General features: G+C 45.4%; 1 protein-coding gene across 16 annotated transcripts in view; it reads right to left on the reverse strand.

Moving 5' to 3' along the window:
- RBFOX1 (RNA binding fox-1 homolog 1) overlaps window positions 1-26,369 on the reverse strand; it is a 2,017,010-nt gene that overhangs the window by 51,247 nt on the left and 1,939,394 nt on the right. For all 16 annotated transcript variants that reach the window (XM_034670396.1, XM_034670397.1, XM_034670388.1 and 13 more), the window contains one exon: window positions 6,464-6,596. In XM_034670396.1, coding sequence (XP_034526287.1) covers window positions 6,464-6,596 — 133 coding nt within the window. The remainder of the gene's footprint in view (window positions 1-6,463; window positions 6,597-26,369) is intronic.

A 26,369-nucleotide genomic window follows, 5' to 3' on the forward strand; every position in this document is an offset into this window, starting at 1 on the left:
TGCGACTTGCACCAGAATGCAGTTTTTCCTCCTAAACAGCTGGTGATAGCCCAAGCCCAAAGACTACTGGTCCTCCCATTTCTAGAATGACGACTCTGTGTCAGGCCCTGGTCTAAGCATCGTGCGCTCATTAGCCCATTTCACCCGAATACCCCCGTGAGTTGGAGTATACTGGCATCACCCTACAGTTATAAGAAACTAAACTGGCTGAGCTGAGATTCTAGTCCAGGGAGTCTTGGCTTCTCCGCCCTCCTTGAACTGCTGTGGCCGACAGTGGCCAAACTTTAGCACATAGGCAAGGTCATCTGAGGGCTTGTTAAAACAGACGGCTGGGCCCCACGCCCAGCCCAGATTTTCTGACTCAATAGGTCTGGATGAGGGGGTGTCTAAAATTCCAATTTCTAACAAGGACCAGGGGACACTGATGCTGCTGGCCCCGGGAACCAACAGGCTTATCGATCTATGGGACACCGCCCTCCACATGTTCTTTTTCCTTACATTTGTGAAAGCACTGACCTAGGAGACCGGGGCAGTCTCTTAGGCCCTATTCTAAACAGAAGCTGGTCATGGGAAGGCTCTTAACAGACTCTCACGCTGGTTTCCAGGAATGTGTCTAAAGACTTTTTAAAGCCCCATGAAAGAGGTACACTTAAAATATCAGATGTGTAAGGAAAGGAGGGCAGGAGTCGGTGGCAAGTATGGATCTATAGATAAATTAACCGCACCCTGTACAAGAGAGGGAGTTGCCGTCATGCACTGAACAGGTGCAGTCCAATTTTAATGCAAAGGCGGTCTGTCCAGTCATGCAAAGGTAACTGTATTGCTTGCCACTCACTTTGGGGCTGCAATATGCTTTTGCAAGAGCATAGTGCAAACGCACAACTCATGTTCTTAGAAAGGTAATAACAGTAGTTAAATATCTGGTTGAATGCAAGCAGGGAATGACTGCACTATAGCAAATTAGTTTACTCAAAAAAAAAAAAAAAAAGAGAGAGAAAGAGAGTATGGGGTGCCCAAACTATACAATCCGTTTGTGTAAGACAATATATCCCCACCACAAATGCATCCCTGAAGGAGAGGCTATTTAAAACTGCTCTACCTTGCTGCCCCTTCCAAGTGGAAAATAAATTAAAATTGTAATGCGTTGAAATCTAGCTGTTTTTGAATAGAAACGGGTCCATAAACTCCCTGGCATTTGTATATTATTGTATATGGATATATGTATGTGCATACCAACATTTTCCTAGGGAAACCACATTTTTAATTAATTTCTAAAGGCATCTGTGACATAACTCACCCCCCCCAAATTTAAGAACTACTGATTTATGGTGTTTCTCTATAGATGCATTCAAATCAGGAGTTTTTTGTTTTTGTTTTTTTTTAAAGTTTTTTTTTTTAATTTTTATTTATTCGACAGAGATAGAGACAGCCAGCGAGAGAGGGAACACAAGCAGGGGGAGTGGGAGGGGAAGAAGCAGGCTCATAGCAGAGGAGCCTGATGTGGGGCTCGATCCCAGAACGCCGGGATCACGCCCTGAGCCGAAGGCAGACGCTTAACCACTGTGCCACCCAGGCGCCCCTAAATCAGGAGTTTTTAAAAAAAATGTAACAGAGGTTACACTTTAAAATTGGCTGGAAGTTTAAAGAAGAATTCACACTGAAACCAAACACACAAATAAAAAGCTAGAGAGAATTCTGGAAAATATTCTGGTAACAGGTGATGACTTCAGTTCCTAGTGTTAATATTAAATAAGAAAGGTCCTAAACAACAGACAATGCAGTCTGAGGATAAGATGCTTAGAAATTAAAGCCAGGAAGTGTGGGTGATGTATAGCCAGAAAGGCACATACACATAGCCCTAGAGGCTGGTGTCAGAGGCTTTCCTAGGACCTACTCTGAATGCGTTCCCAAGGATCTATGTGTGGCTCTCATTCCTGCACGGGTGAGCTTGAAGTTTTTTTCCTGGGATCCTCCCACATCTCTCCGATACACAAACTAGTACAGAGTGTCCTCAAACCACTTCTCAAGGTAACTCTGAGAAATTGTACATTGATGTGTCATATGTAATTTCCCGGGAAAGTATAGAACATCTTGTTCAAAGATACCCAGAGAACCAAGGCCAAAACCCTATAGCAGATGCTGGACGGTTAGCTTAGAATAATAACAATTTTAAAAAATATTCCTTGATGCTCCATTAGTGCACTCTGTGTCCCCAGACAATACGCGCGGTACAGAGCAGGCACGTGGTAGCAGCCGCTTAATAGTTAAGCAGCTAATTAATTAAGAGCAAGGATTTGGCGAGGCCAGCCTCACGGGGTTCCTTTGGGAGGGTGTTGGGGTTCAGTTGCTGTCTTCTAGTATCAGATGTTGTACTGGGTCTGGGGGGGGGCCGCCTCCATCCATGGGTCATCAATCTGTAAGCTACTTTGGGCGGTCATGGCCCAGTGGGCAATTTCTCCCTCATGTGAGTCATAGGAGGACAGACTGGACACTGAAGCTTCTCTATCAAAACTGACTCCGGGATCAAATGCACGGAGAAATAGGGAAGACCTGGTGACTCAGCTCTCTCAGAATCCATTCACTAGATAGCATTTTATTTATGATCTACATATTCCAGAAACTATCGAAGTGCCTCCTTCCAAAGCCAGCTCTGTGGCTTGCAGGGAATGGGGGTCTATGAACTTCAGGAGCCTCCCAGGAAAGGGGTCAGACAGGTTTCTAACTCATCACCCATCCTCGTTCAGTTAATGTTGACAATCAATTGGGTGGCTCAGTCTAGGTTTTCCACCCATTCCTCGGGTCCCTCCATGGTCCAACCAGAACTCCTCCCCCCAGGGCGGGGTTAACATCATGTGTTAATGTCCCAAGAAGGTTCTTTGAGCTATGTGAGAAAGAAGAGAATAGGGCCTCTCGGAACCTGTGCTCTTTACTTGCTGGGAGCGACTTCAGAGAATACCAGGATGTGGAGGAAAAACCAAATCAGAGGAAATGGATGGATGGGAAGGCATGCTTGGTGAATCTGCCTGTATGGCTATCTTGATGTTGGATACCTACGAGGGTCACCCAAGGCTCCACAGAAGTAGCCATGGAGGTTCTGTGGGGTTTATTTTTAAAGATTTTTTTTAAAAAATTATTTATTTGAAAGAGTGTGTGTATGAGGGAGAGGGGGAGGGAATCTGAAGCAGACCCCACACTGAGGACAGAGCCTGATGTGGGGCTGGATCCCACAGCTGTGAGATCATGACCTGGGCCAAAACCAAGAGTCAGACTCTTAGCCAACTGAGCCACCCAGGCGCCCCAGGTTTTTTTTTTTTTTCAATATCTTGGGAAAACAATATGGAAGCCATACATGGACATAGGATAAATGACACATTTTTGGCTGGAATTTCAGTAACCAAGTATATATTGCATACTTCATGAAGAGCAGAGGGTTAGGTTGGCAGTTAGCTGTATCTTCAACTGGTGACACATAGAAAATTGCAATAAATGCAGCTCGCTGGGTGACATCTTAGAAAAGATGGGGATCACTGTGTGTGAGGGAGAATGGCAGAATGGGATCTCAGCGTGGCAATTTAGGAAGTGGCTGGATTTCAGTGCATCTTACATTTCTTCTTTTTCTGGAAGCCTTCTCTAAAAACCCAAGCTGAGCTAAGGGGCCTTTCTTGGTGCTCACACAACACCCTTATCACTTACCGCAATTATTGAGATTATTAGTGTATATGGTGCCCACTGTCCCTAACTGGAAGGAACTCCTCCGAAGGTGCAAGACGGGGTTTGGAAGCGAGAAAAGGGATGCTAGGCTGAACTGCACTGGAGTAAAGACATTAGTCGACTCTACAAATCTCCCCCTGAAGGACTTTGGAGACAAGCGGCTACAGGAAATCCACACTATCACCTGCACCACCTGAATCCTGATAACATCACTTTCTGGAAACAGAAGGAGGTCTCCAATCTCTCTGCTGTTTGCTTCCACTCAAGCTCAGGGCTCTTAGCACTCCAGCCCATGTCTGCTCTATGCTGTCCTCTGCTATTCTTTCCAAAATGAGTTGCCCCCGCCCCGCCCCCTGCAGTCTCCTGCAGCCTCAGCCAACGGAACAAGCAGAGGAAAAGGGAAGCCTTCATTTAAGATGCTGGGTTCACACTTTCTCGTTCAGTGCAGGCGCACTCCAGGCAGTATGTAATACAGCAGAACACCCTCGCTGAATTTCCTACTTTCAGCCAGCACTTTGCTCTTATAGAACTTGAGGACATGGACACACACACCCCCCTAGCCCTTCTGCACCTCCTCCCCCTGGGTTGAGAATTTCATCTTACTACTAACGGTGGTTCCAGGATTCCACTCGGAATATTACCAGCAAAGAGGCACAGTGTACCATTATAACCAAAATGATTAGGAACGTTGCTGGAATATTTAAGTCAAGTCACATCTGAAGCAGTCACAAACACGTTGCTTCACCATTTGGAGATGCCTGTGTCTCTCCCTGGTGAACGTGGCATTAATCAGTTATGCGTGGTTATTCCCCGCAAAGAGCGAGTTCATTGTAACTTAGCGAATTTCAATTTTATGGCAGGTGTGTTATTTTGAGATTTTTATGAATTGTTCTTATGAGGATAAGCCATATAATTTTATTTTTTTTCCTGTTCAGTATAGTAGTGAGATACTGAGGGTACATATACGGAAAAGCTACAATTACCGTCTACTAAGATAATAATTTTCAGACAAACTAATGTGGTATAAACATGTAATTTTGTATTTACGGCTTATGAATCTTGCTTTAGTGATTACATGAGCCTACAGGGTAACTTGGTGGGCTTTCTTCCCTTCACAACAACTTACTGTGTGACCTTGGGAATAACACGTCTTTATTTCTGCATTTCTGGGTCTATAAAACAGGCTCAACACTGTGGAGCTGGAAATAATGATTAACACTGTGGATGCTTCCTTATATCACGTGGTCAGATAAAGGCTTAGGAGCTGTGGATGCATGTTTTTGGAGGGTGAGGAGAATTTAGGGCAAATTCATACTTGGTTTGTAAGTATCCACCATCTTTCCATGAGAAAGAAATATTCGCTATTGTTTTGTCCACTAAGAAACTCAGAAATGACCCAAGGCTAAGGCTAACACAGGAAACAATGGACACCGAATGATCTCTCTGCCTTTGTTTTTCTCTTCCTGGTGATTCCATTTAGTTTCATTTATTTATATTCTTAACTTTGTCTCATTGCATTTGTGTTTGAAACACTTCATATGCTCTCCTCTGCAATGGGTGAGATATGAATAAAATGAAAAAAGAGTGGTTCCCTTTGTCATCAGTATAATAGAGAGATGATCAAGCATAATTCAGATTTCCTAAACGATTTATAAGCAACAGAGGTATAAAAAAAATGCATCAACCCTTTTCACACAGCCTGGAAATACAGCCATACTCTTTCTACAGACCAGAAAGCCAGTTGTTGGCCGAGAAAGCCTCATGCCAAACCGTCTCAGGCATCGCTGAGTTTTTCTGAGTAGAGCTACTGATATTTGGGGCCTGATATCTCCACGCTGGGGGGCCACCCTGTGCACTGTGGCAATCTGGCAACATCCCTGGCCTCCACCTCCCATACCACACCTTCCTGCTCCGGTGACAAACCAGAATGTCTCCAGACAGTTCAAACATCCCGAGGACCGGCAGAGACACTCCTTTCTCCCTGATTCCTGAGGTTCTGGAATGTTCCAGGAGGAGCCCTTAACAGGAGGACAGAAAAGGGAGCACTGCGGGGTTGCAGTCCACCACACCGAGACCCCTGTTTCTTTGCATTCCCTGACATTCCTTGATCTTCACTTGGCAATGCAGGAGTCCATGTGCACAGATACCAAACCGCCAACGGGAAACACACTACCCCGTGTTTCCTTGCTGAGGGGAAAGGAAGCCAAATGCCCATTTTGGAAAATCCAATGGAAACGGGTCTTACTTCCAATTTCTTTGAACTTTCGAATGTTCACATTTGACTCCACACCTAATTTTCTCTTTTCAGGCAAGGGTTCATAAACCTTGACGAGCAAGGTGTCTTTGGGGAGGGGAAAAAGACCACCCAAGTGAACTTTTATGTTTGGGGACTTCATGTCCCTCCAGGGACGGATTCAAGGGGCAAATGTGATCCAACCTCCTTAATAACCAGATGTTTGCAATCATCAGAAATACATCTTTGGCTGTAGCCATTTCTCTGTTCTCCAGCATTCAGTCTCAGAGAGAATTTACATAACAACATGTGACATGTAGAATGCTTAAAGGCACCAACCATGACAGGACAAATTACACTCATTTTTCAATACTCTTTGCAAGGTGCTCCACGGCAGGCGCGCGCCGGGCTGCATGCTGGGGCGGTTCTGGTGGGGCAGTCAAGACCGGCATGCGCTCACAAACAGGGCGGGGGGGTTGGTGCGGGAGGCCCGCCGCGGGGGGAGGCCGCCCCACTTACCCGCCATAGGCCGGGATCGGGGGTGGGGGCGCCGCGGCCCGGAAGGTGTTGTACACGGTGCGGCCGCGGCCTCGCAGGTGCGCCCCTCGGTAGGCGGCCGCGGCGGTGGCTGCTGGATACGGGAAGCCGGGCACTGCGGGGCGGGAAAGGAGAGAGCAGAGCAGAGGCTTTCAGAAGCACACCTGTCGTGCAGGGCAACCCGCCCACCCAGGACCCTTCTCCCTGCCGCCGAGGCTGGACACCTGCCCCTTGTCTGGGAGGCGGGGTTCCAAAGGCGGGCAGCAGGGAGGAGGTCAAGGTCCGATTCCAGAGTGGGTTAGTTAAGGCGTGCTCCCTGTGTCCAAGAGAATATGGTGAATGACAAACATTCACAAAGAATTTGTAATAACAGGAGACAAGCTCACCGCACAAAGTTAAAATTCAACAAAGGTAGACTGCAAGAAGTATGTGTCTTACGTTGCCAACATCTATGCATCTATCTATACACACACACACGTACATTGTAAGATACTTACATGTCTGAGCACACAGTATACATGTATGATGCATCCGCACACGTCTGTGCATGTGGAAGTGAATATGCATGCCACTGGCGTGTTGTGTGCACACGTGTACGTGAATGTGTACGTATGCATATTTCGATGCATGTGTGTATATGCATACACTTGTGTATACATATGCACACATTTCAGTGTGTTCCTAGTTATCTCTGGGGCTGAACTGTATGTTAGCTGTCTACTGATCACGTTCCCTATCCCATTTTAATTTATTTCTCACATTTTCCTTTACATATATTGCTTGTTAAAATTTTTTTATTGCAATACAGAGTTCCTACAGACATGTGCATGCATCGCAAGTGTGCAAAGCCCTTCTGTGCCAATGGTTACCAATGTCCCATCAGCCCCCAAACCATTTAACAGCTTTTAAGGCACACACAACCATAATTACAGAGAAGTCTGGGAACTCAACTCTTTTAAGAAGAGGGTGTGGGCTGAGCTTTCCTCATCGGAGGAAAATTCTCTGAGTGGGATGGCTTGCTGAGGAGTCCAGAGGGAAATTAAGCCTGGGGCCAGAGACCCCTGATAATTCATTCTCTTGCCTCTGCCTGGGATGTCCTTCCTCCTAGGGTGTCTGCAAATCCTGACACACTGGGGTCCAGGAAGCCTTTAGGAAACCACTGCTGCGGCTTCTCCATATCTGAATGTCACAGCGCTCTCACTATGCCAGCCCCGAGCGTGCCATCGCCACTACACCGCAGGCAGGGCGCCCAAACCGCATCCCAGGGAGGAGGAACTTCTCTGGGAAATCACACTGGGGAATCCACTGCAGCAGGAGATCCGTATTAAAGGCCCAGAACACCCAACCTCTCACAGGTGTTGGTTTCGAAAAGAGGGGGTCCCGTCAACATGTTACCTTTTCTCTCCCCTATCAACCGGAAGTTCCTCCAGGCTTCCCCCCTGCCCATCTGTCTTGGCTTCTGCTCCTGCCTCCCCAACAGAAGCCCCCTGACCTAACCCACAGCAGGTTCTAAATATTGGACACCTGAATGAATGTAGGGGTGGCTTAAATACACAAACAAGAAAACGAAGTTGTAAGTTGTAGGCAGGCCAAAGGATGGACAGACTCTCCAGTCAACCTCCCCTACTTGTCCCAGGTTCTTTTCTTTTCTTTTCTTTTTTTTAAAGATTTTATTTATTTATTTGACAGAGATAGAGACAGCCAGCAAGAGAGGGAACACAAGCAGGGGGAGTGGGAGAGGAAGAAGCAGGCTCCTAGCAGAGGAGCTTGATGTGGGGCTCGATCCCATAACGCCGGGATCACGCCCTGAGCCAAAGGCAGACGCTTAACCGCTGTGCCACCCAGGCGCCCCCCCCAGGTTCTTTTCTTGACCCTCTCCCCTAACACACAAGAGCTTTCCAGAGGGAGAAACAGAACGAAGCAGGGCGGCAAGAGTTTCCTCCCCTGCATGCACCCTGCTCTTCTCCTGGGAGCTCACACAGTGTTTGTAAGGACAGACAAGGCTGGGAGGGACAGTGGCCTCCATGCTCAGAACGTCCTACCACAAGGGTGTCTCTCAAACGTAGGTAATCAGGAGACGCACACCTCTCTCCGGGAGCTCCATTTGGGGGAACACCTAACTGCTCCTAGGGTGCTGTGTCTCATGCGGTGCTGAAGTTGCCTCCAGTTCATATCCAAACTGCCAAGGGGTGGGGGGCTTCTCCCCTTCTTACCACCACATTCAGGAGCAGAAGCCGTCCATCCCATCTGTCATGAGCCATGGTGTCTTTGGGTACACTATATCCTAGCTTCCTGGGGGTGGGGGGAGGTGGCAGGGGATGGGGAGATGAAAGGGGTGGGGGTCTCCCACAGCTGCCATCCCCAATCCCTTCACAGAATTGCATGGGCTGGAATGGACCCCTTGAACCCAAAGTGAAGAGTGACTGACTATCATCTGTAATTCTCTGCACGTTCTCATGGATTCCACCAGATCTTTGTCTCAGGATGGAGGGCAAAATGCTGTGATTGTACAACTGAGTCGGAATGATTTTATCTATTTATGCTGAAAACACCATACACGTTATTGTTAACCTTTTTCTCATACCGTGGTTAAAGTCAAATCGTGCAGCCATACTTAACTCTCAGCTTGGCAGCCCCTACTCACCCACATCCCCTGGCTTGTGTTTCAACGAATGTGCTTGAAATAGTAGAGAGGTGTCGCTCCTAATGGGGAAAGCCACTAAGTCCTAACACCGTAAGAGCCCAGAAGTAATGAGATAGGAGCTGTTTGTTCAGGACTGGCGAGAAAATGAGTGAGTGTGGCTGGGACTCCAACTCCACCTTGCCACAGTTCAAATGCTAAGTTTTCATAGGAACGCCCTGGATTTTGAAATAAAGAACATGAAAAATTCACAATCTGGCAGAGCAGCTGGCTGGCTGGGTGAGGAGACACGGTAATTATGCTGACCCATTTATTATCGCCGGCTCCCGCGCACAGTGAGTGAGAACAGATCCCTCTCAGCGACAAGCAGGTTTTACAATAATTCTTGGAGGATTTAGATGTTGAGATACAACACGAAACAGAAGCTCGGCAGCAGAGCGGGGGCGGCACAAGCTGCTGGAAGTGTGGAGCCGGGACTCCAAATGTACCCTTGGGTACAGGGGGGAGATGTCCCTCCCCATGCAGGATGAGGGAGGACAGGTCTCCATGTGAGACCTTTGGGGGCTCCTCCAAGCTTGGCACATTAGAGGGATTCTCATTTTGTTAAAGGGACACAGGAAGGACAACACATCACTCCTGGTTTGAAAATCACTTTTCCGGGAGGTCAGGTGCCCTTAGGCAAAATAAGGACGTTTTGCGGTTCATGCTTTGGACCAGAGCCATCATGGGGGAAGACTGGGTGTCTCTCAGATAGACGGTTTGCTCAGCTATCTCTTTTTCGTTACCAGTCCTGGGCTGCCAAGGGCTCTCCTTATGAAGCCTCTAGTTCATCATCATGATTAATGAACATTTCCTTCCTCTTTCCTTCTCACTTTCCTTCCTTCTTATTCTGGTCCTCTTTCCCCCCCTCCTTTTCTCCCTCCCTTCCTCTTTCCTTCCTTCCTCCCTTGCTTCCTACTTTTATTTATGTTTTAATCTCCTTTGGAAGGAAGCTGTCACAAAGCTCTCCAGGTGTACTAGCAATCAAGTAGCTAGGGTGACAGAAATGAAAGAGAAGGACTCCCACTGTCGCTAGAATGTAAACTCCATGACGGCAGAGATCTCCATCTGTTCATTTAGAAGAGTGCCTGGCTCAGAACAGGTGCCCGGATACCCTTTGGAGGTGAACCAGTGTTAGTCTCCCTCCTGGGACCGTAGAGGCACTGCCCCTCCACCTTGCACCTTCCATAACATTGCCCTCTGTACGAAGTGTCCTGCCCGGGGTTCTCACATACCCAGGAGGCCAACGACACAACTGGCTCTCAGTCATGATCCCTAGAAAAGTAAGTTCTACAGCCATGCTCACGGGTGCTGCACTGGCCCAGGAATGACAGCCACACTTGGCATATGTGTGATTCTGATAAAAGGAGAGAGGACTTGGATAAAAGTATTGTAGCTGGAATTATTGCAAAACCTTAATTCATTGAAATTCACGTTCATTGCTGTGCTGTGTCAGGATTTGGAGATCAGGTTCTAGCTCTGGGGAAAAGCGGGACTCAGACGTGCCCTCCAGACACTGGTATCTATGAAAGGGCCTCAGAGGTCAGATTCCTTCCTTCACAGAGCCTCAGACAATGCTCTCTGGCAACCGAGCAAATCTCAGTCTCTGCGTGCAGTAAATATGTGCCATAAGGAACAATAGAACATAAGAGTGCTTCTAATCCCTAACTCCTCTGATCTGTGGCTGAGCCTTCTGTGTTTCTCCTCCTCTCCCCTAGAGGAGGTCCACCCCCTGCCGCCGGTTTAGGGTTCCGAGTGGCTCCCTTCTCTTGCCGCTAAGACAAATGGTCAATTGCAAGGGTAGAAACAAAAACAAAGACAAAACACAGCACCCCACAACTGTTTGTTAAGCTTCCTTTAGACTCAACTTAGGACAGAAGGAACTCATTTGTTTGTTTACTTGGCCACCACATGCATTGGTTTGTTGGTGCTGGGACACGGTTAAATGCATATGTGAAGCAATTACCTAGACAGAGGATTCAGATACAGATGAAACAAAACCGAAATGGCTTTATCCTTGAGCCATAGAGAAAAAAGACAACTCAATTATGTGCTTACTTTGGGACACGACACCTATCTTTGGTTGAGTCAAAGTTATCACACTATCAATGCCCCAATTCAGGAGTTTGGACCCAGTAAGTGGGCAATAAATGTTAAATAAATCAAATGCAAAAATGCCAAATGGAAATTCACAATGTCCTCTCCATTTCTGGAACGGAGTAAATCAATGCTAATAAAAGTCAGAAACCTGTCACCCTATCCCATGTTTGTAAAAGCCTCCTTGTTAATGAAAGAACAGTGTTAGAAAGAAAAGACACCAAATTATAGGCATTTCTAAACCCCTAGTGCTGGAGCTGGATTGTTTTTTTCCTAGCTGAACTTCCAGTTAATGAACATGTAAAGAGACCATCATTGGGGAACAATGGAAAGTATTCAGGTTGCTTGGCGGACACAATATAAATCCTTAGTTGTTGGCAAGACGAAGACAAGGGAAGAAGGAACACAACAACAACAACATAGGTTCCTTATACTGGAAAGGTTCCCTCTTAAACCTTATCCAGCGTGAATCAAAGTGAAAAATCTGGTATCACTGCAACGAAAATTGGATTTAGCTCATAAGCTAAAAATGAGTTTGTCTCCAAGAAAACAGGGCAAGAGCTTTTGGAGCGAATACCAATTGCACATCTTGTTGACACATCAACATTCCCTGCCTACCCACTCCCAACCGTCAGCGAGATTTATACCTGCAGTGTATTCTGGGGGAGTGGCGGTGGAATAACCAGTTCTTGGGCGTGAGGAGTTGTAAGGCATGGAACTCAATGAAATGGAAACTTTAGGGATGTAACAAGAGGCATGCTGTGATGTGCACAAGTATCAAGGCGGATCAACATTTTTAAACGGAAGATGTGTGGGTGTATCAACCAGCCAAATGGGCCATTTACCAAAGTGTCAACTGCTTACTGCCTGTCTCCCATCAAAGACAAAGCCCCCACCTCCCACCTTCTCTGAGCTCTGCACTCAGTGTATTTACAGTGACAAACGTGCGCTCTCCCCCTCTGTCTCTTTTACGAATATGGTGCTTACCTTCGAAATAAACACAAATGAGATCATCTCACCAGCCCGGAAATCCCAAAAGAAGAAACACAAAACCAGTGGAAAATACTTGAGGGTTATAAAGTGCATATTAAAGTTTTAGAGCTTTGGGAGAGATGGAAGAGTAGCAGATGCAAAAGCCAACGGGGGGGGGGCGGGCAGATTCTGCATCGAAGCCGTAAAAATACACAGCCGCTGTAATGGGCAATTATTCTTTGCATTGGTGCGCTGGTTTGAATTTGCATGAGGTTGCCAGATGCCCTGGAAAAGGTGTTCCATCAGATCGGAGGAGAGGGCTTCTCTTTGTCCCTCTCATCTCTGCCTTTGGCAACAATGCGGACTTTGCCCACCCTTGAAATGGCTTAAGACCGGGAGGCGTCCATGCTAATTTGGGGTTGGATCGTTCCGTGGGTAATTTATGGTAGGAAATAGTCGCTTACACAATTCTGGGGGTGCAGACGTGCTTTCAACAGCAGGTTCACAGTTCTGCGGGATTCCCCTTGGGGGAACTCCTGTTTCATGTGCTGGACCGTAAATTAAGAAGTGGCATAATAGGTAACGTGCCGAGGCAAAATGAACAACCAGCTATAGTTCAACTTCAGAGGCAGAGCATTGGGTGATAAACATCACGATGAATAGTAAAAAAAAAAAAAATTAAAAAAAGGATTTTTTCCAAATGACAAATATGTTTGCTTATTTTTTCAAAATGAATCTCAAACAAAAGTATATCAAATTGGTTTATAACAGAATTTATATTCAACTGGGTCACTATCTTTGAATGACATGAAATGGGAAATTTAATATGATGGAGCACATTTAGTTCTAGGTCAAAACAAAAATGGAAAAGCTTTCAATTTTGTTAAAATTCAGCAATTTCAAGGTTTCGGGAGAGAAAGGGGGCGTTCCACCCATTCAGCCATTTACAAAAAGACCAAAATAGCCACTTAATTTGTTGGAATCTCTGATTCTCATATTCTCATATATCTATCCCTGAAACACACATTTGGGACTGACTCTTGTTTCATTTCAAAATGCACGTTGATATAAAATACTGCTGTTTAGAAGTGAATAAATCTACATTTTGGACAAACAGTTCCTTATAGGACATCCTCATTTGAGATGCATTGAATAGGAAAACAAAAATTTCTAATTAATGTACAAGGCTAATCACCATTCCCCACATGGAAGAGTAATTTTTCACTGTTCATTTGCTGGGTTTAATCTCAAAACTGACATAACAGAAATGCAATGTCCTATAAATCTCCGCTCATTTGTTTCCTTAATATTCATATCCCATTGAACTGCAGCTGCTTGTTGCTACAGTCTATTACAACTTGCAAAAGTGTCGATAAAAATATTATGAAAGGCAAGATGTGTTTCTTCCTGGCTGCGTGTGCCATTTATTTGGGAAAAGACAATAAATGGCTCGTGGATTGTCCCCCCAGCCTGCTGCTTGGTGGGTGATTAGTGATTAATTACCTGGCAGCAAATTGACATGGCACGAGGAAATTGACACAGCCCTGATTAATTAACTTTTTATGGGTGGTAGTTACTCACAAAACATTGCGCACCATAATTGAATCTCTCTACATAGAATCGTGGTACAAAAGTTTTAGTCAAATCCAAATTAGCCAGAAGTTTCTTGGCTGTTCTAGGTCTGATTAGGATGTGTCGAAGGAATTGGCAAGAACTTGAACTTGGAGAGAAAAGCACATTACGTGAAGGGGGGAAAAGAAAAGGTGACATTGCTCTACTGGCTGGACTGTCCGAGCTGAATGTATTGACCTAAATCTTTACTGTATGAGGCTGCAACGCTGCCTTCTCCTTCAGACTCCTCTGGCTGCTCCTTCTCTGCATGTTCTCTTTCCTTTGTCTTGTCCCTAAACGTTGAGTTGATTGGCTCACTTCCTCCCCATCTCCTCGACGTCTCTCGACCACTCCTGTCACTAGCCTTTTTCCTTCCCTTGACTCATGTGGCCCTTACCATCTCACTGGATTGCACCCTCATTGTATAGCTCTCCGTGGGGACGTCCTAAGGACTTTATTTTGGTCAATACTGTGTCTCTAGCACCTACAGGTTTACCTGGCCTCGGGTAATTACTGCAATGTTTATTGAGTATGTTGTCAGACGAGCTCAGAATGCAACAGTCGTTCAGCTACAGAGGGAAAATGGCGGTCAGCCCTTGAACCTGTGAGAGTTGCTACCATGCTGCTTATGAAAGGTGCATATTCTATGAGAAAGTCAGGTTTAGCGAGGACGAGAGTGATGAGGGACTCAACCTCACTTGAGCAAAGTCCAGACAACAACAACCGGAAAAGTCGAAGCAAAGCCGTGATCACAGCTGGCCCAAGTCCAACCTCTCGTACTCCATTATCAGACAGAGGACAGTCAACTGTATATCAGCTACTATTTACTGACACTTGCTAACCACCAGACCCAAAGATTAAGTCAGTAAATCTTCACAAAACCATTCGAGCCAGGTGTTACTGCTACTTTCACTTTCCTGGGGAGAGCGGGAAGAGGCACAGCAGCCCAGAAACTCGCCCCATGCTCTGCATCCAGACAGCCTGACACGAGAGCCCATCATCTTATCTATTACACAACAAAGCAACGAGGCACGTGGGACCGAGGCATCCTGTGTCGGCTCTGGGAAAAAACTTTCTACTTCCACTCTCTCCCTGCTCCTTAGCGACTCTCAGTTTTTACTCCCCTTCTATGGCCTCTTATAACAATACAAACTGCTGCATCCTCTCCCTAAATTCATCTCACAACCAAGAGACCCAGCGCAATTCATCATGGACTGAGTGCATTTGCAGGGGAATCTGTTGACAAGCCTACCTGTGGCCTCGATACGCTCCTGGTTGGGGGCAGGAGGAGGGCGGGCGCCATGTCTTCTGCTCTCTATTTATGTGCTGAGATTTCAAGACGCCTGGGAGGGCTTTGCTCCTTTTCTACTACCTGGATACAGGCCGTAGGAGTCACCGCTGATTTATGCTCCCGGTAAGCCGTTTTCCTTCCCCTCTGGGGCTTATCTCCACATCTCCAAAAATACTGGGGAAACGGACTCTCCCAGCAATGGGGACCTGGGGTACCCTAGCATGGTGTTGTGTACACAACCCTCATTACTGTCAAAATAGTGAGCTTCTCATGACTAACTTCTCCAAGATTTGAGAGACTTGCATGAAAAAACTTTCATAATATTTGGGAGAAGGCACTTTTTTCTCTATATAACTGATTTACTAATATTGTTACCAAATATCACTTCACTCATAACATGGTTAGAATCAGTCTCTTACTTAGAAAGGAAATAGATGACTCGTCCAGGGATAAAAAATAAAGAAAACTAAATGCCATGAACACACAGGGATGATTTACTCTAAACAGTGAGTCCGGTGTTCCCAAAGCGGAAATGTTTCCTAACTTAAAAACAAATTCAAAAAGCAGCAAAAAAACCCACACACAATGCTTACATGAATATTCTTTCATCGCTAGGTCTTTGAATGAGGACGGCAGCCTTGGTTTTTAAATAATTGCCACATTATTCCCGCTTACCTCCCGAAGTTAGCTGCTGTCTCTTCTCTCCCGGGTTAACAAATGATCGGATTAATCCAACAGACATGCGTGGTGAGCACCATGGCTGCCGGATGCGCAGAGAAACGCTTTTACTTTGCAGAAGACGTATTTGTGATCTGTCTCCTCACAGGTATTGACAATACCCACCCCGGGCAGGATTTCTGTAACATTTCATTCAGCACAACGAGAATGAATCTCAACCTTGGAGGGCTTAACTTGGCGGGACCGCGGAAGGCATTTGCAAAGGTGCTTTCTGTCATGTGAAGAAACGCTGGAGACAGAGCCATGAGATGCTGAGATCTATTTTAATTTGGGTGAAGCAATTTGCCACACTCGATTCGTTTGACAAAACCTGTAGCGGTGTCAATTTAGCTTTTATCAGGTAGCCATGGGGAAAAAAAGGCAAATAATTTATATAAATAATTACTTTATCGAGTGCATATACACAGCAAAGTTTCAATTGTTAAATCATTCATGATCTGGCTAACAGGTGGCTGAAACAGCTAGCTTGGTGAATTGCCTCTCCACGTAGGAAGCAAGGCAAGGGAGATAAATTAGTTTCATATGTCGGGAAGGATTTCCCATGGTTCTCTGGGGCTGCCGCAGCTCCTGCAGGTGAAACCCTCAAGAGGGGGTTGGCGGTGGCTCACAGGATGGGTGCATGATGCAAATGTGTTGTTCACTTCAATTCCAGCCATCACTGTGGGTATAGCTGGCCAGTGTCGGGGCCATCTGCTTTTAAGAGTCAACTTCCACTTTGGAAGGCTGAATCCCAATCCTTTGAGTCACACCCCATGCAAAACTTGAGGACAGGTGTCCTCTGGATCTATGGATTGCCTGCCTGATACCTGAGCTGGAACCCTCCCCAAACTCCCATCTTTAACAGAGTAAAAGAAAACCATTCAGAAATAGGTTGTCCGGTCACTAGACTCACATAAACATTCCAGACTAGCTTCTTCGTTGAACTTTTAAAAAGTCCCAGAGAAGATGGCTTCTATGGAAGAACTGGAAAGTGTAGCCATCCGTTTGAGGAGATAAAACGCCTCAGGCAATCTGAGCGACTCTGCACACGAGGATGCTTACAAGTGGGTAGGTATTCACGAGTATGCTCAGGGCAATCAGACTTGGCCAAGGTCAAACCGCTGGTGTACTAGGACCACCTCTGCCTGAATCCAGGTCTTGTCATTAAATAATTGTTGCTCGGGGAGAATTCTGTAAAACCAATACCGGGGACTAGGGTTTGCCAGCAGAAATGAGCCTTTGGGAAATGCTTCTTGGAACCTGGAAGCAATTACCAAGGGTGGGCATGATATATATATCCTTGGGCAGGTGTGCCTATAGAAGTGGTTCTGGTATGTTTGTTTTTACATAAAAAGCAATTAGGCATCAAGAGTTGACACTGCATGCAAACAAAACCCAGGGAGACAGATTGAAAATATGTGGTGTGTTATTTGGTCCTAAAAACTGCATTTTGTTAACACTCCCCCCAAATTCTCCAGGAGCAATAAAATAGCTTTTGGCATGACAGTACTTTTACAGAAATGAAAACATGATTTAAGAAAATGGTGTTTTTGGAGTGAAGCGAGTGTTTAAATTATCATGTTTAAATGAACTATGCCAGGCCCTTTTCCCTTCCATGGGAAGCAAGCTCAGCTTCCTTTTATGATTCTTTGCACTGCACCGGGAGATTTGCTTTCGAAAAGAAAGAAGGCAAGGGGAGGAGGCAGCCACTTCTGTGGTTGGACACCAGAAGCACCCAGAAGCCCCCCTCCAGCGCTTGAATTGCATGTCGCTGGGTGTTCTTCCTCCCCCTTCTAAGCTGTTCACTCCCAGCCTTGCCGGCTTCGAGAGAGGACTCGGCTCCGTGTACAAAGCCGCATCTCCCAGGAACACTCACCAGCCCCAATGCATCAAGTTGCCCCCTTTATATTCCAGGAATCAGACAGGATCTTCTTTTTGGCCCCTGAAACTTTCATATTCAGTCTGAACACAGAATAGCTATTTCCCCCCCATTTTAAATCTACCTCAGTTGGAGAAAGCAAATGAGCTACAGAGGAGTGGTTAAAAAAAATGGACTCTAAGCTGCTCAACCCGCTGGAGGATTTCTTCCTCACGTCTGCCAAGGACCAGTGGAAGGCAGGCATGGCCCAGGAGTTCAGTGTGGGGGGTGCACCAGAGAGTTTGCTGGTCTTCTTATAAAAATGTGAGCATTAAAAAGTACTTTCTGTCAACGCCATCACAGGACTTGGGGTTTCCAGGGAATTCCCCCAGAACAACTGCCTCGCTGCCTTTCACAAACATCTCGTCTCGGCCTCCTTCTCTGGCTGTGTGTGCACTGGAATCCCAGGGCAACGTAGTTTATTGTTTTAATATCTGTCTGACACAAAGCAAACCGTCCTCCAGTGACTCCTTATCTGTCATATGTATTTCTGTGAAAGAAATATCAAGACAAATAAGATGTTTGGGGGCGCACCACGGGATGGTAGTTTTTGCAATTGGCAGCCTTTTGCAGAAGTGAGACCCCCATCTGCAAAAGACGAAAGCCACCATTCTGCATTGAGATTAATAACCAAAGCACCCAGAGAGCTAGACGGCAGCCGCCCGAAATGTGGCGTCTTCTTTGCAGATTCCTGTCTGTAAACAACTGAGGATGTTCAACTAGTGGGGTTTTTTCTTCCCCCTGAAATTCTCTCTCTCTCTTTTTTTTTTTTTAAGAGGGCAAAACAGTCACAACAAAGTTATCTCTGATCACGAGCTGGCCAAAGTAACTGCAGCTGTGGATGAAGCCGCAAATCCAGTTGGGGTGATGCTGGGGCGTGGACTGAAAATACAACTGAGCCAGGTAGCTGGTGTCCAGGTGAAATAAGTTAACATAGGAGCTAGGAAAAACCTCTTAAAAACCACCTGTTCAGGGGCGCGTGGGTGGCTCAGTCGTTAAACGTCTGCCTTCAGCTCAGGTCATGATCCCAGGGTCCTGGGATGGAGCCCCGCATCGGGCTCCCTGCTCAGCGGGGAGCCTGCTTCTCCCTCTCCCACTCCCCCTGCTTGTGTTCCCTCTCTCACTGTTTTAACTCTGTCAAATAAATAAATAAAAGCTGTAAAAACAAAACAAAACACCTGTTCGTAAATCAGAGCGCCGTGCCACGTGGTGGGAAAGCAGGGCTGGTGGCGCCAGGCACAGAGATGGTGCTTCAGTGATGGGGACAGAATGATACAGGGGTTCAGGGAGCGGTGGTGGTGGCTGCACAGCTGTGTCTGGCAGAGGGCAATCGGTGGGCATTAAATCGGGTGTGTGCTATGACTGAGGTGACAGGCAGAGCATGGCCCAGTAGATGTCTCAGAATCTCCCCGTCCATGGGCTCAAAGAGGGAAATAGGATATCAGTGTGTCTATAATGTGGGAGAATGGTGAGAACGTCAATATTTAGCTGACCTACCAAGAGGCATTAAAAATGCCGTGTTAACAGAGGGTTAGTCTCCTGTTGGGTATGGGCCCCAAATATCCCTGTAATTTGTTTGCAAGTCTGAGACATTAGCATTGTGTATCTATTATCTGTCTTGCCCACAACTTGACACTACAGAGGCTGACTTAAGGACACCTTGCTTAATTAAACTGAATTTAAATAAAAACATTTTAAAGAGAGGACTCCTTGCTCATGAAGTTTTTACATTGCATGGAAGGGTACCTGGCATAGAGAAAGAACTTGATGAAAATTGGTTAAATGAAGTACTGCATTCTAACCCCCTCTCCCCCATCAAAGGACTGATAAAATAGGTAAAGGACGGGAGGGATTATTTCAGAGATGATAATAGAGGACAGAGGTATGTTGTCCCCATAATGCTGAGCCACAGACATAGAAGGAGCAAGGCACTGACTCCTGGTTGGAAAGATCCACTCTGGAGCACCTTTTAGACCAGCATTACTGGAAGCTGTGGAAGGACCCAGAATCAACCCAAGCAAAAGATGAGGCATGCGAAGGACGTTAATGGAGTCTCACCATTTATCCTAGGGAACCTGGGGCAGGTCTCAGAGAAAGCCAACAGCACCAAAAGGAGGCCAACAGCACCAAAAGGAGGCCTCTAACTCCACATTTGTTTGTTGTTTTTTAGGAGGGCAAAGCTAAGCCAATCCACCCTATTTAAATAAAAACATTTTAAAGAGAGGACGCCTTGCTCATGAAGTTTTTACATTGCATGGAAGGGTACCTGGCATAGAGAAAGAACTTGATGAAAATTGGTTAAATGAAGTACTGCATTCTAACCCCCTCTCCCCCATCAAAGGACTGATAAAATAGGTAAAGGACGGGAGGGATTATTTCAGAGATGATAATAGAGGACAGAGGTATGTTGTCCCCATAATGCTGAGCCACAGACATAGAAGGAGCAAGGCACTGACTCCTGGTTGGAAAGATCCACTCTGGAGCACCTTTTAGACCAGCATTACTGGAAGCTGTGGAAGGACCCAGAATCAACCCAAGCAAAAGATGAGGCATGCGAAGGACGTTAATGGAGTCTCACCATTTATCCTAGGGAACCTGGGGCAGGTCTCAGAGAAAGCCAACAGCACCAAAAGGAGGCCAACAGCACCAAAAGGAGGCCTCTAACTCCACATTTGTTTGTTGTTTTTTAGGAGGGCAAAACGAAGCCAATCCACCCTATTTAGATTGAATTCATGTCTCTATCTTACTTTGATAAGTACCAAGAGAAGCATATTCTGTTTACGTGCCTGCCTTCCACTATTGGTGTTGAAATGTGATAAGATGGCACAAGGTGTCAAAGGCCCATGCAAGTGCACGTTGAAAAGAAGGTCCCTTTTGCTCTCCTCCCCCTCATAGCCAGCTGTCTGGAGTCCGGCCCTTTCAGATAGGAATGCTGGCCTAACAAAGGGGTCAGTAAACTACAGCCCTTGGGCCACATCTGGCCCTAAGACTGTTTCTGTCAATAAAGTGTTATTGGAAGCAGTCACACCTATTCATTTCTGTGCTGTCTGTGGCTACTTTCAAGCTATCGACAGAGTTGAGCAGTTGCCAACAGCAACCCGATGGCCCACAAGGCTGGAAATATTTACTGTCTGGCCTTTTAAAGGACAATTTTGTCAACCCCTGGCCAGACAGATCAGACATGGAAGAACTGCCGCTCCAGCAATCCAGGGTTGAGAAGAAGCAAGCACACGTTGGCCTGAGTGCAGAGGCTGGACAGCTGCCCTGGACCACTCCCTGCCCGGACACGTCCAGGAGCCGAGCCCGTGGTTGCTTCACTTCCACTCACCGGTGGATAGATTCAGAGACTAGTGAAGACGGAAGTCTTGGGACTGAGCTAGGTTGGGTTCAAAGTTGATCTGGCTAGGTCACCTTGGTCAAATTTCTTAATCCTTCTAATCCTAAATGTTTTCAAGCAAACAGGCATAATCATATTTCACGCTTTCCTTGTGAGGATTCAAGGAGAAAGTTCATGTGAAGGGCTCAGCAGAATGCCTGACGTACAATAAGTGCTCAATAACCAGGAGTTAATATTGGTATAGTTACTATCATTTTTTTTTATTATTTCAGGGCTGGACTAGGGTAGGGCCAGTTAGGCACACACTTTGGGTACAAAATTTAAGAGGAGGTGACACCAAAAAACCCACCAGTAATCAGGATAAATCTTAAGTTTTTAAAAAATCAAAATTATTATTTAAAAAGCCCATGATGAACAACAGACTTTCAAATGTTAAGCAAAAAAGTGCTATGTTGAGCATATTGGACCCTAAGGTAAAAAAAAAAAATGGGTAATACTTGTCCTGTCTTAATGAAAATTTTGATATTTTGTTCACTGTCAATTTTTTTCCATTAATTTAGATTTTTTAAAATAATGTCTTGGAATACTATTTATCTTGACTACTGAGTTTTTTGGCACCTCTTTAGATTTTGTCTAACGTGAGTCCCTCTCTTGCCTCACCCTCATCCTGGCTCTGATTATCCTTCTTTTAAGTGACTCCTCCAGAAAATATTAGAAAAGGCCTTTTCAGAGCCCCACGGAGCTCTGAAATATTGGAGAGGGAGAGAGGAGACACGGGTCTTTCAACCAGTGTGTCAGTAACACAGTGACCTGTACGTATACTTTCTATCAACTGAACTCAGTCCACTGACATTTTCTGTATTGGGCAGAAGAAAGAGGAAGCCATAAATTAATTTAGGCTGTTACTTTAATTACAGAAACCAGTGGAAGTTCTATCAATTACCTAAAATTAGAACAGTGCGGGCCTGATTTATGTTGTTTCTGCCACTTGAATCATTGTTTTATGAATTCCACACAATTACTTCCATAAAATCTGCAATCAATACATCAATTAAAACCATGCCACCACTGCTTGCCCTTGAGTTTCATAAAAGTGAATAAATGAGGAAGTGATTTTGCATTTGGATAACATTTAGCATCCTGGGACGGTGGTACTAGATTTCCCGCCACCCTGTGGTCAGGAATGAAGATTTCAGGGGGAATTAACAGTCATCTTCCTTTCTCGTTAGGACTTGTCCTCGCATGGATCTCAAGCTCATCTGCGGCTTCCGTGTAACTATGTGAAAATACACTTGCTTGCATTGGTAAGCACATGGAGCCAACCGTACATTTCTGCTGGAAAATGCTTTTTTTGCCTGTTGACAAATAAAACTGGTACCTCTGTGTCAAGGTACTTGCTGGGGACTGAAAAGTGTCCTCCCCCCACAATTACATGTTGACACCCTAACTCCCAATGTGATGATGTTTAGGAATGAGGCCTTTGGGAGGTAATTAAGTTGAGGTAAGTCATGAGGTGGGGCCTCATAAGAACAGACACCCAAGCGCTTGCTTTCTCTGCCCTGTAAGGACATGGTGAGAAGGTGACCATCTATGAGCCAGGAAGAGAGCCCTCATCAGAACCCACCATGCTAGGACCCTAATCTCAGAATTCCAGCCTCCGGAATGGAGAGAAAATAAGTTTCTGTTGTCTAAGCACCACCCCCCATCTACGGTATTTTTTATGGCAGCCCTAGAAAAATAACAGAATGCTAAGGAATACTTGCTCTTGGCAGGGATCTTGTGACCTAAAGTGTTCTCTAAAGCTGTAACAAGAGAAAAGACGGATATGCTTGCCTGTGTCTTTAAAAATGTAGCTGGAGTGTAAGCAAGATCAAAGGCCCAAATAGGAAGTATGTTTGCGATATCTATGCTCTTCACAGGTTAATTCCCCCTAATGAATAGTTCTCTCTCAATGTGAATTAAAAATAAAATAAGAAACAGAGCAGAGGATCATAGGGGAAGGAATGGAAAACTGAATGGGAAGTCGTCAGGGAGAGAAAAACTGAGAGACTCTTAACTACAGGAAACAAACTGAGGGTAGCTGGAGGGGAGGTGGGTGGGGGGATGGAGTAACTGGGTGACGGGCATGAAGGATATCAGGATGGAACCACCAATCCCATGTTTGGGAGGCTAGATGTGGGATTTGAGGCACTGGGATGTCAGCGTATATGTAAAGATACTTGCTGCAGGCTTTAGGAAAAAAAGTAGTTTGAATGAGTGTGGACAGAGAAAAGCTGAAGGACCACGGGACGGCGTGAAAATACCCAAACGGCTGAATGGGAGGGAGCCAAAATCTGCTATTAAGTGAAACAAAATATGATTAAAATGTGTAATGTGTGCATAATACATATGGGTGACACTCCCCTGTGTATAAAATCAAACTACCAACACCCCCATTTCATGTGTGTATGTCCTTCTTTGCATTATTATGGAGAAAATGTGGAAAGATGCTTTGCAGGCAGTCAATATGGGTTACCTTAAAGGTGTATGTTTTTGGATAATACGGGGACATTATTACCACATCATTCCACACACGTGTGTGTGTGTTTATTTGCATACTTCTCTAATTATAGGGAGCACATGCTGTATTTGTAATTTAAAGTCTATTCATGAAATTGTAAAGAAAGCAGAATTAAACGGGTAACATTGACCGGCTCTGGGAAACATCTACGTCACATGGAAATAAGGATCAGTGAGAGCTCGCTTTGCTAATCCAAATCAGAAAGTGACATTGCCATTCATTGGAACCATGGATTTACCTCTTGATATTTCAACTAATAAAAAATGGAGGTAATGTTTTCATTTGGAAGAAAGGTGACATGTTCTTTCCATTCCTAGTTTTGCCTGGAGTCATTGTTGATAGTAAGTACGCACTGTACGCAAACAGCACTGATAATAAAGCAGGTGTCTTTCCCCCAGACGGGAGGAGCATACAGATCACTGGCCCCAGGAGCGGGAAGGCAGTGAGCGAGCCCGCCAGCCCTGCCCCAGCTTTTACCAAACCCCTCTGTTAAGGGGTCAGATGTGGGCTCTTCAAAGTAAACACAATGCTATTAAATGAATTCAAATTATTTTAAAACTAACAAAGTAGTTCATGTAATAACTTTAATTAGTTTAGCTGATGAAATGTTAATGTTCTTAAGACAAAAATACTAATATTAAATGTTTTCCATTTGGTACAAGTGATCTTGCCTAATTCTCTGGAGTTTTGCTTCACCTTCATTTGTCTGCTAAAAAGTTGGCCCACTTTACACTCTGGATGCTAGTGGTTCATTGGGACACATGAGAGGATGCGTCATGTCCCGTGACACAAGCCGAATTGGGGTTTCACTCCAGGATAAAGGTCGGGATGAGGGGGAAAACCTGGGGTCAGTCGGGGAGAGATGGGAGAACCTGTAGGATTAGGTTGTACTGACACGGAGCTGTGAGTAGAAATCTTTCTCTTACTGCTTTCATGTCCTGGGTCATATTATCAGGATGATTCACTTAAGTGGGGGAAAATCCATTATGTAAAAATGCATCTTAAAAAACAGATAACCTCAAGTAGGAATTATTTTCATTACAGAGGAATTCAGCAGGGTTCCTTGAAAACCCATCTCCCCTACTGCATTTAAGGGTGTTATTTACAGATGATTAGCTCTTTGGTTAGGCAGAGGGGCAATTTAAGTCTAAAACATCCAAGGCCAGTTAAAGATCCACGGGGGAAAAAAAAGCCAACACGAGCTCAGGAGTAATCATGGAAGTCAGTAAATACATAAGATCTGATTTACGAAAGTGTAATGTATACACACCTTCCTACAGGAGTACAACTATTAGATAACCATGAGAAATATATACATTTTCAAGTTAAAAAGCAGGTGCATCCTACAAGATTCCTGAGAAGTAAGGGATCCTCAGCTTTTGGGGAGAAGGCTGGATTCTTAGCAAAAAGAGGCCACACTGTTCAAAGGTGTGGTGGCTCTAAAGACAAGAGAGGTGGCTCTCAGGCATGTGGATGTCACACTCAGAGAGGAGATGAACCTGGGTGGCCGTGTGTGTGCCCGTACTGTGTGTGTGTGTGTGTGTGTGTGTGTGTGTGTGTGTGCAAGCGCCCATGTGTGTGACAGAGACAGAGAGAGCGCAGGCAAACAAAAATGACCCTCTATGTGCTGGCGGGATTGTTTCTAGAACATATGACTCTGCACTGGAAAATACACCTTAATCTGGAAGAGAAAACCTAAGTGATGTTTCAAAGAAGCCAGCTAACCCTGTGACCCAGCGATTGCACTACTAGGTATTTACCCCAACAGTACAGATGTAGTGAAAAGAAGGGGCACCTGCACCCCAACGTTCATAGCAGCAATGTCCACAATAGCTAAACTGTAGAAGGGGCCGAGATGTCCTTCAACAGATGAATGGATAAAGAAGACGTGGTTCATATATACAACGGAATATGACTCAGCTACCAGAAAGGATAAATACCCACCATTTGCATCGACATGGACGGAAATGGAGGGGATTATGGTAAGTGAAATAAGTCAAGCAGAGAAAGACAATTCTCATACGGCCTCACTCATGCATGGAACATAAGGAATAGCACGGAGGACCATAGGGGAAGGGAGGGAAAAACTGAACGGGAAAAAATCAGAGAGGGAGAAAAACCATGAGAGACTCTGGATTTTGGGAAACAAAATCCCTGAGGGTTTCGGGAGGCGTGGGGGATGGGGTAACCAGGTGATGGGGATTAAGGAGGGCATGTGATGTGATGCACTGGGTGTTAAATGCTACTAATGAATCGTTGAACACTGCCTCAAAAACTAATGATGTGCTGTATGTCGGCTAACTGAGCATAATAAAAAAAATACATAAAAATAACACCAAAAAACCCCCCAAAAAACAAAAACGAAAAAAACAAAGAAGCCAGATAACGGCAATCAGTCCAGCCCCCAAAAGTATTGCTGGCCTGGAGCACTAAAGCCGAAAGCCTCAGCAATGCGTCTCAGGGAGGAACGGGACGTCTTCACACGCAGCGTCGTCGCCTAGAGATGGAAGTATCTACCGTCCCTTTGGCGACCCAGGTGGGGAAGGAGAAACCTCCGCGTTCGCTTCCTTAGAGACACTCCCCGAGCTTGTCAGTCTGGATGCCATTCCTTAACAGATCGACAAGTGAAGATCCTTGGTTTTTTTTGGGGAGGGGGTGGAAAAAATATTTTATTTTTATTTTTTTTTAAATAATAACATTTTTTA

This window comes from Ailuropoda melanoleuca, chromosome 10 (assembly GCF_002007445.2).
Source record: "Ailuropoda melanoleuca isolate Jingjing chromosome 10, ASM200744v2, whole genome shotgun sequence".
In the NCBI taxonomy this organism is placed as follows: domain Eukaryota; kingdom Metazoa; phylum Chordata; class Mammalia; order Carnivora; family Ursidae; genus Ailuropoda; species Ailuropoda melanoleuca.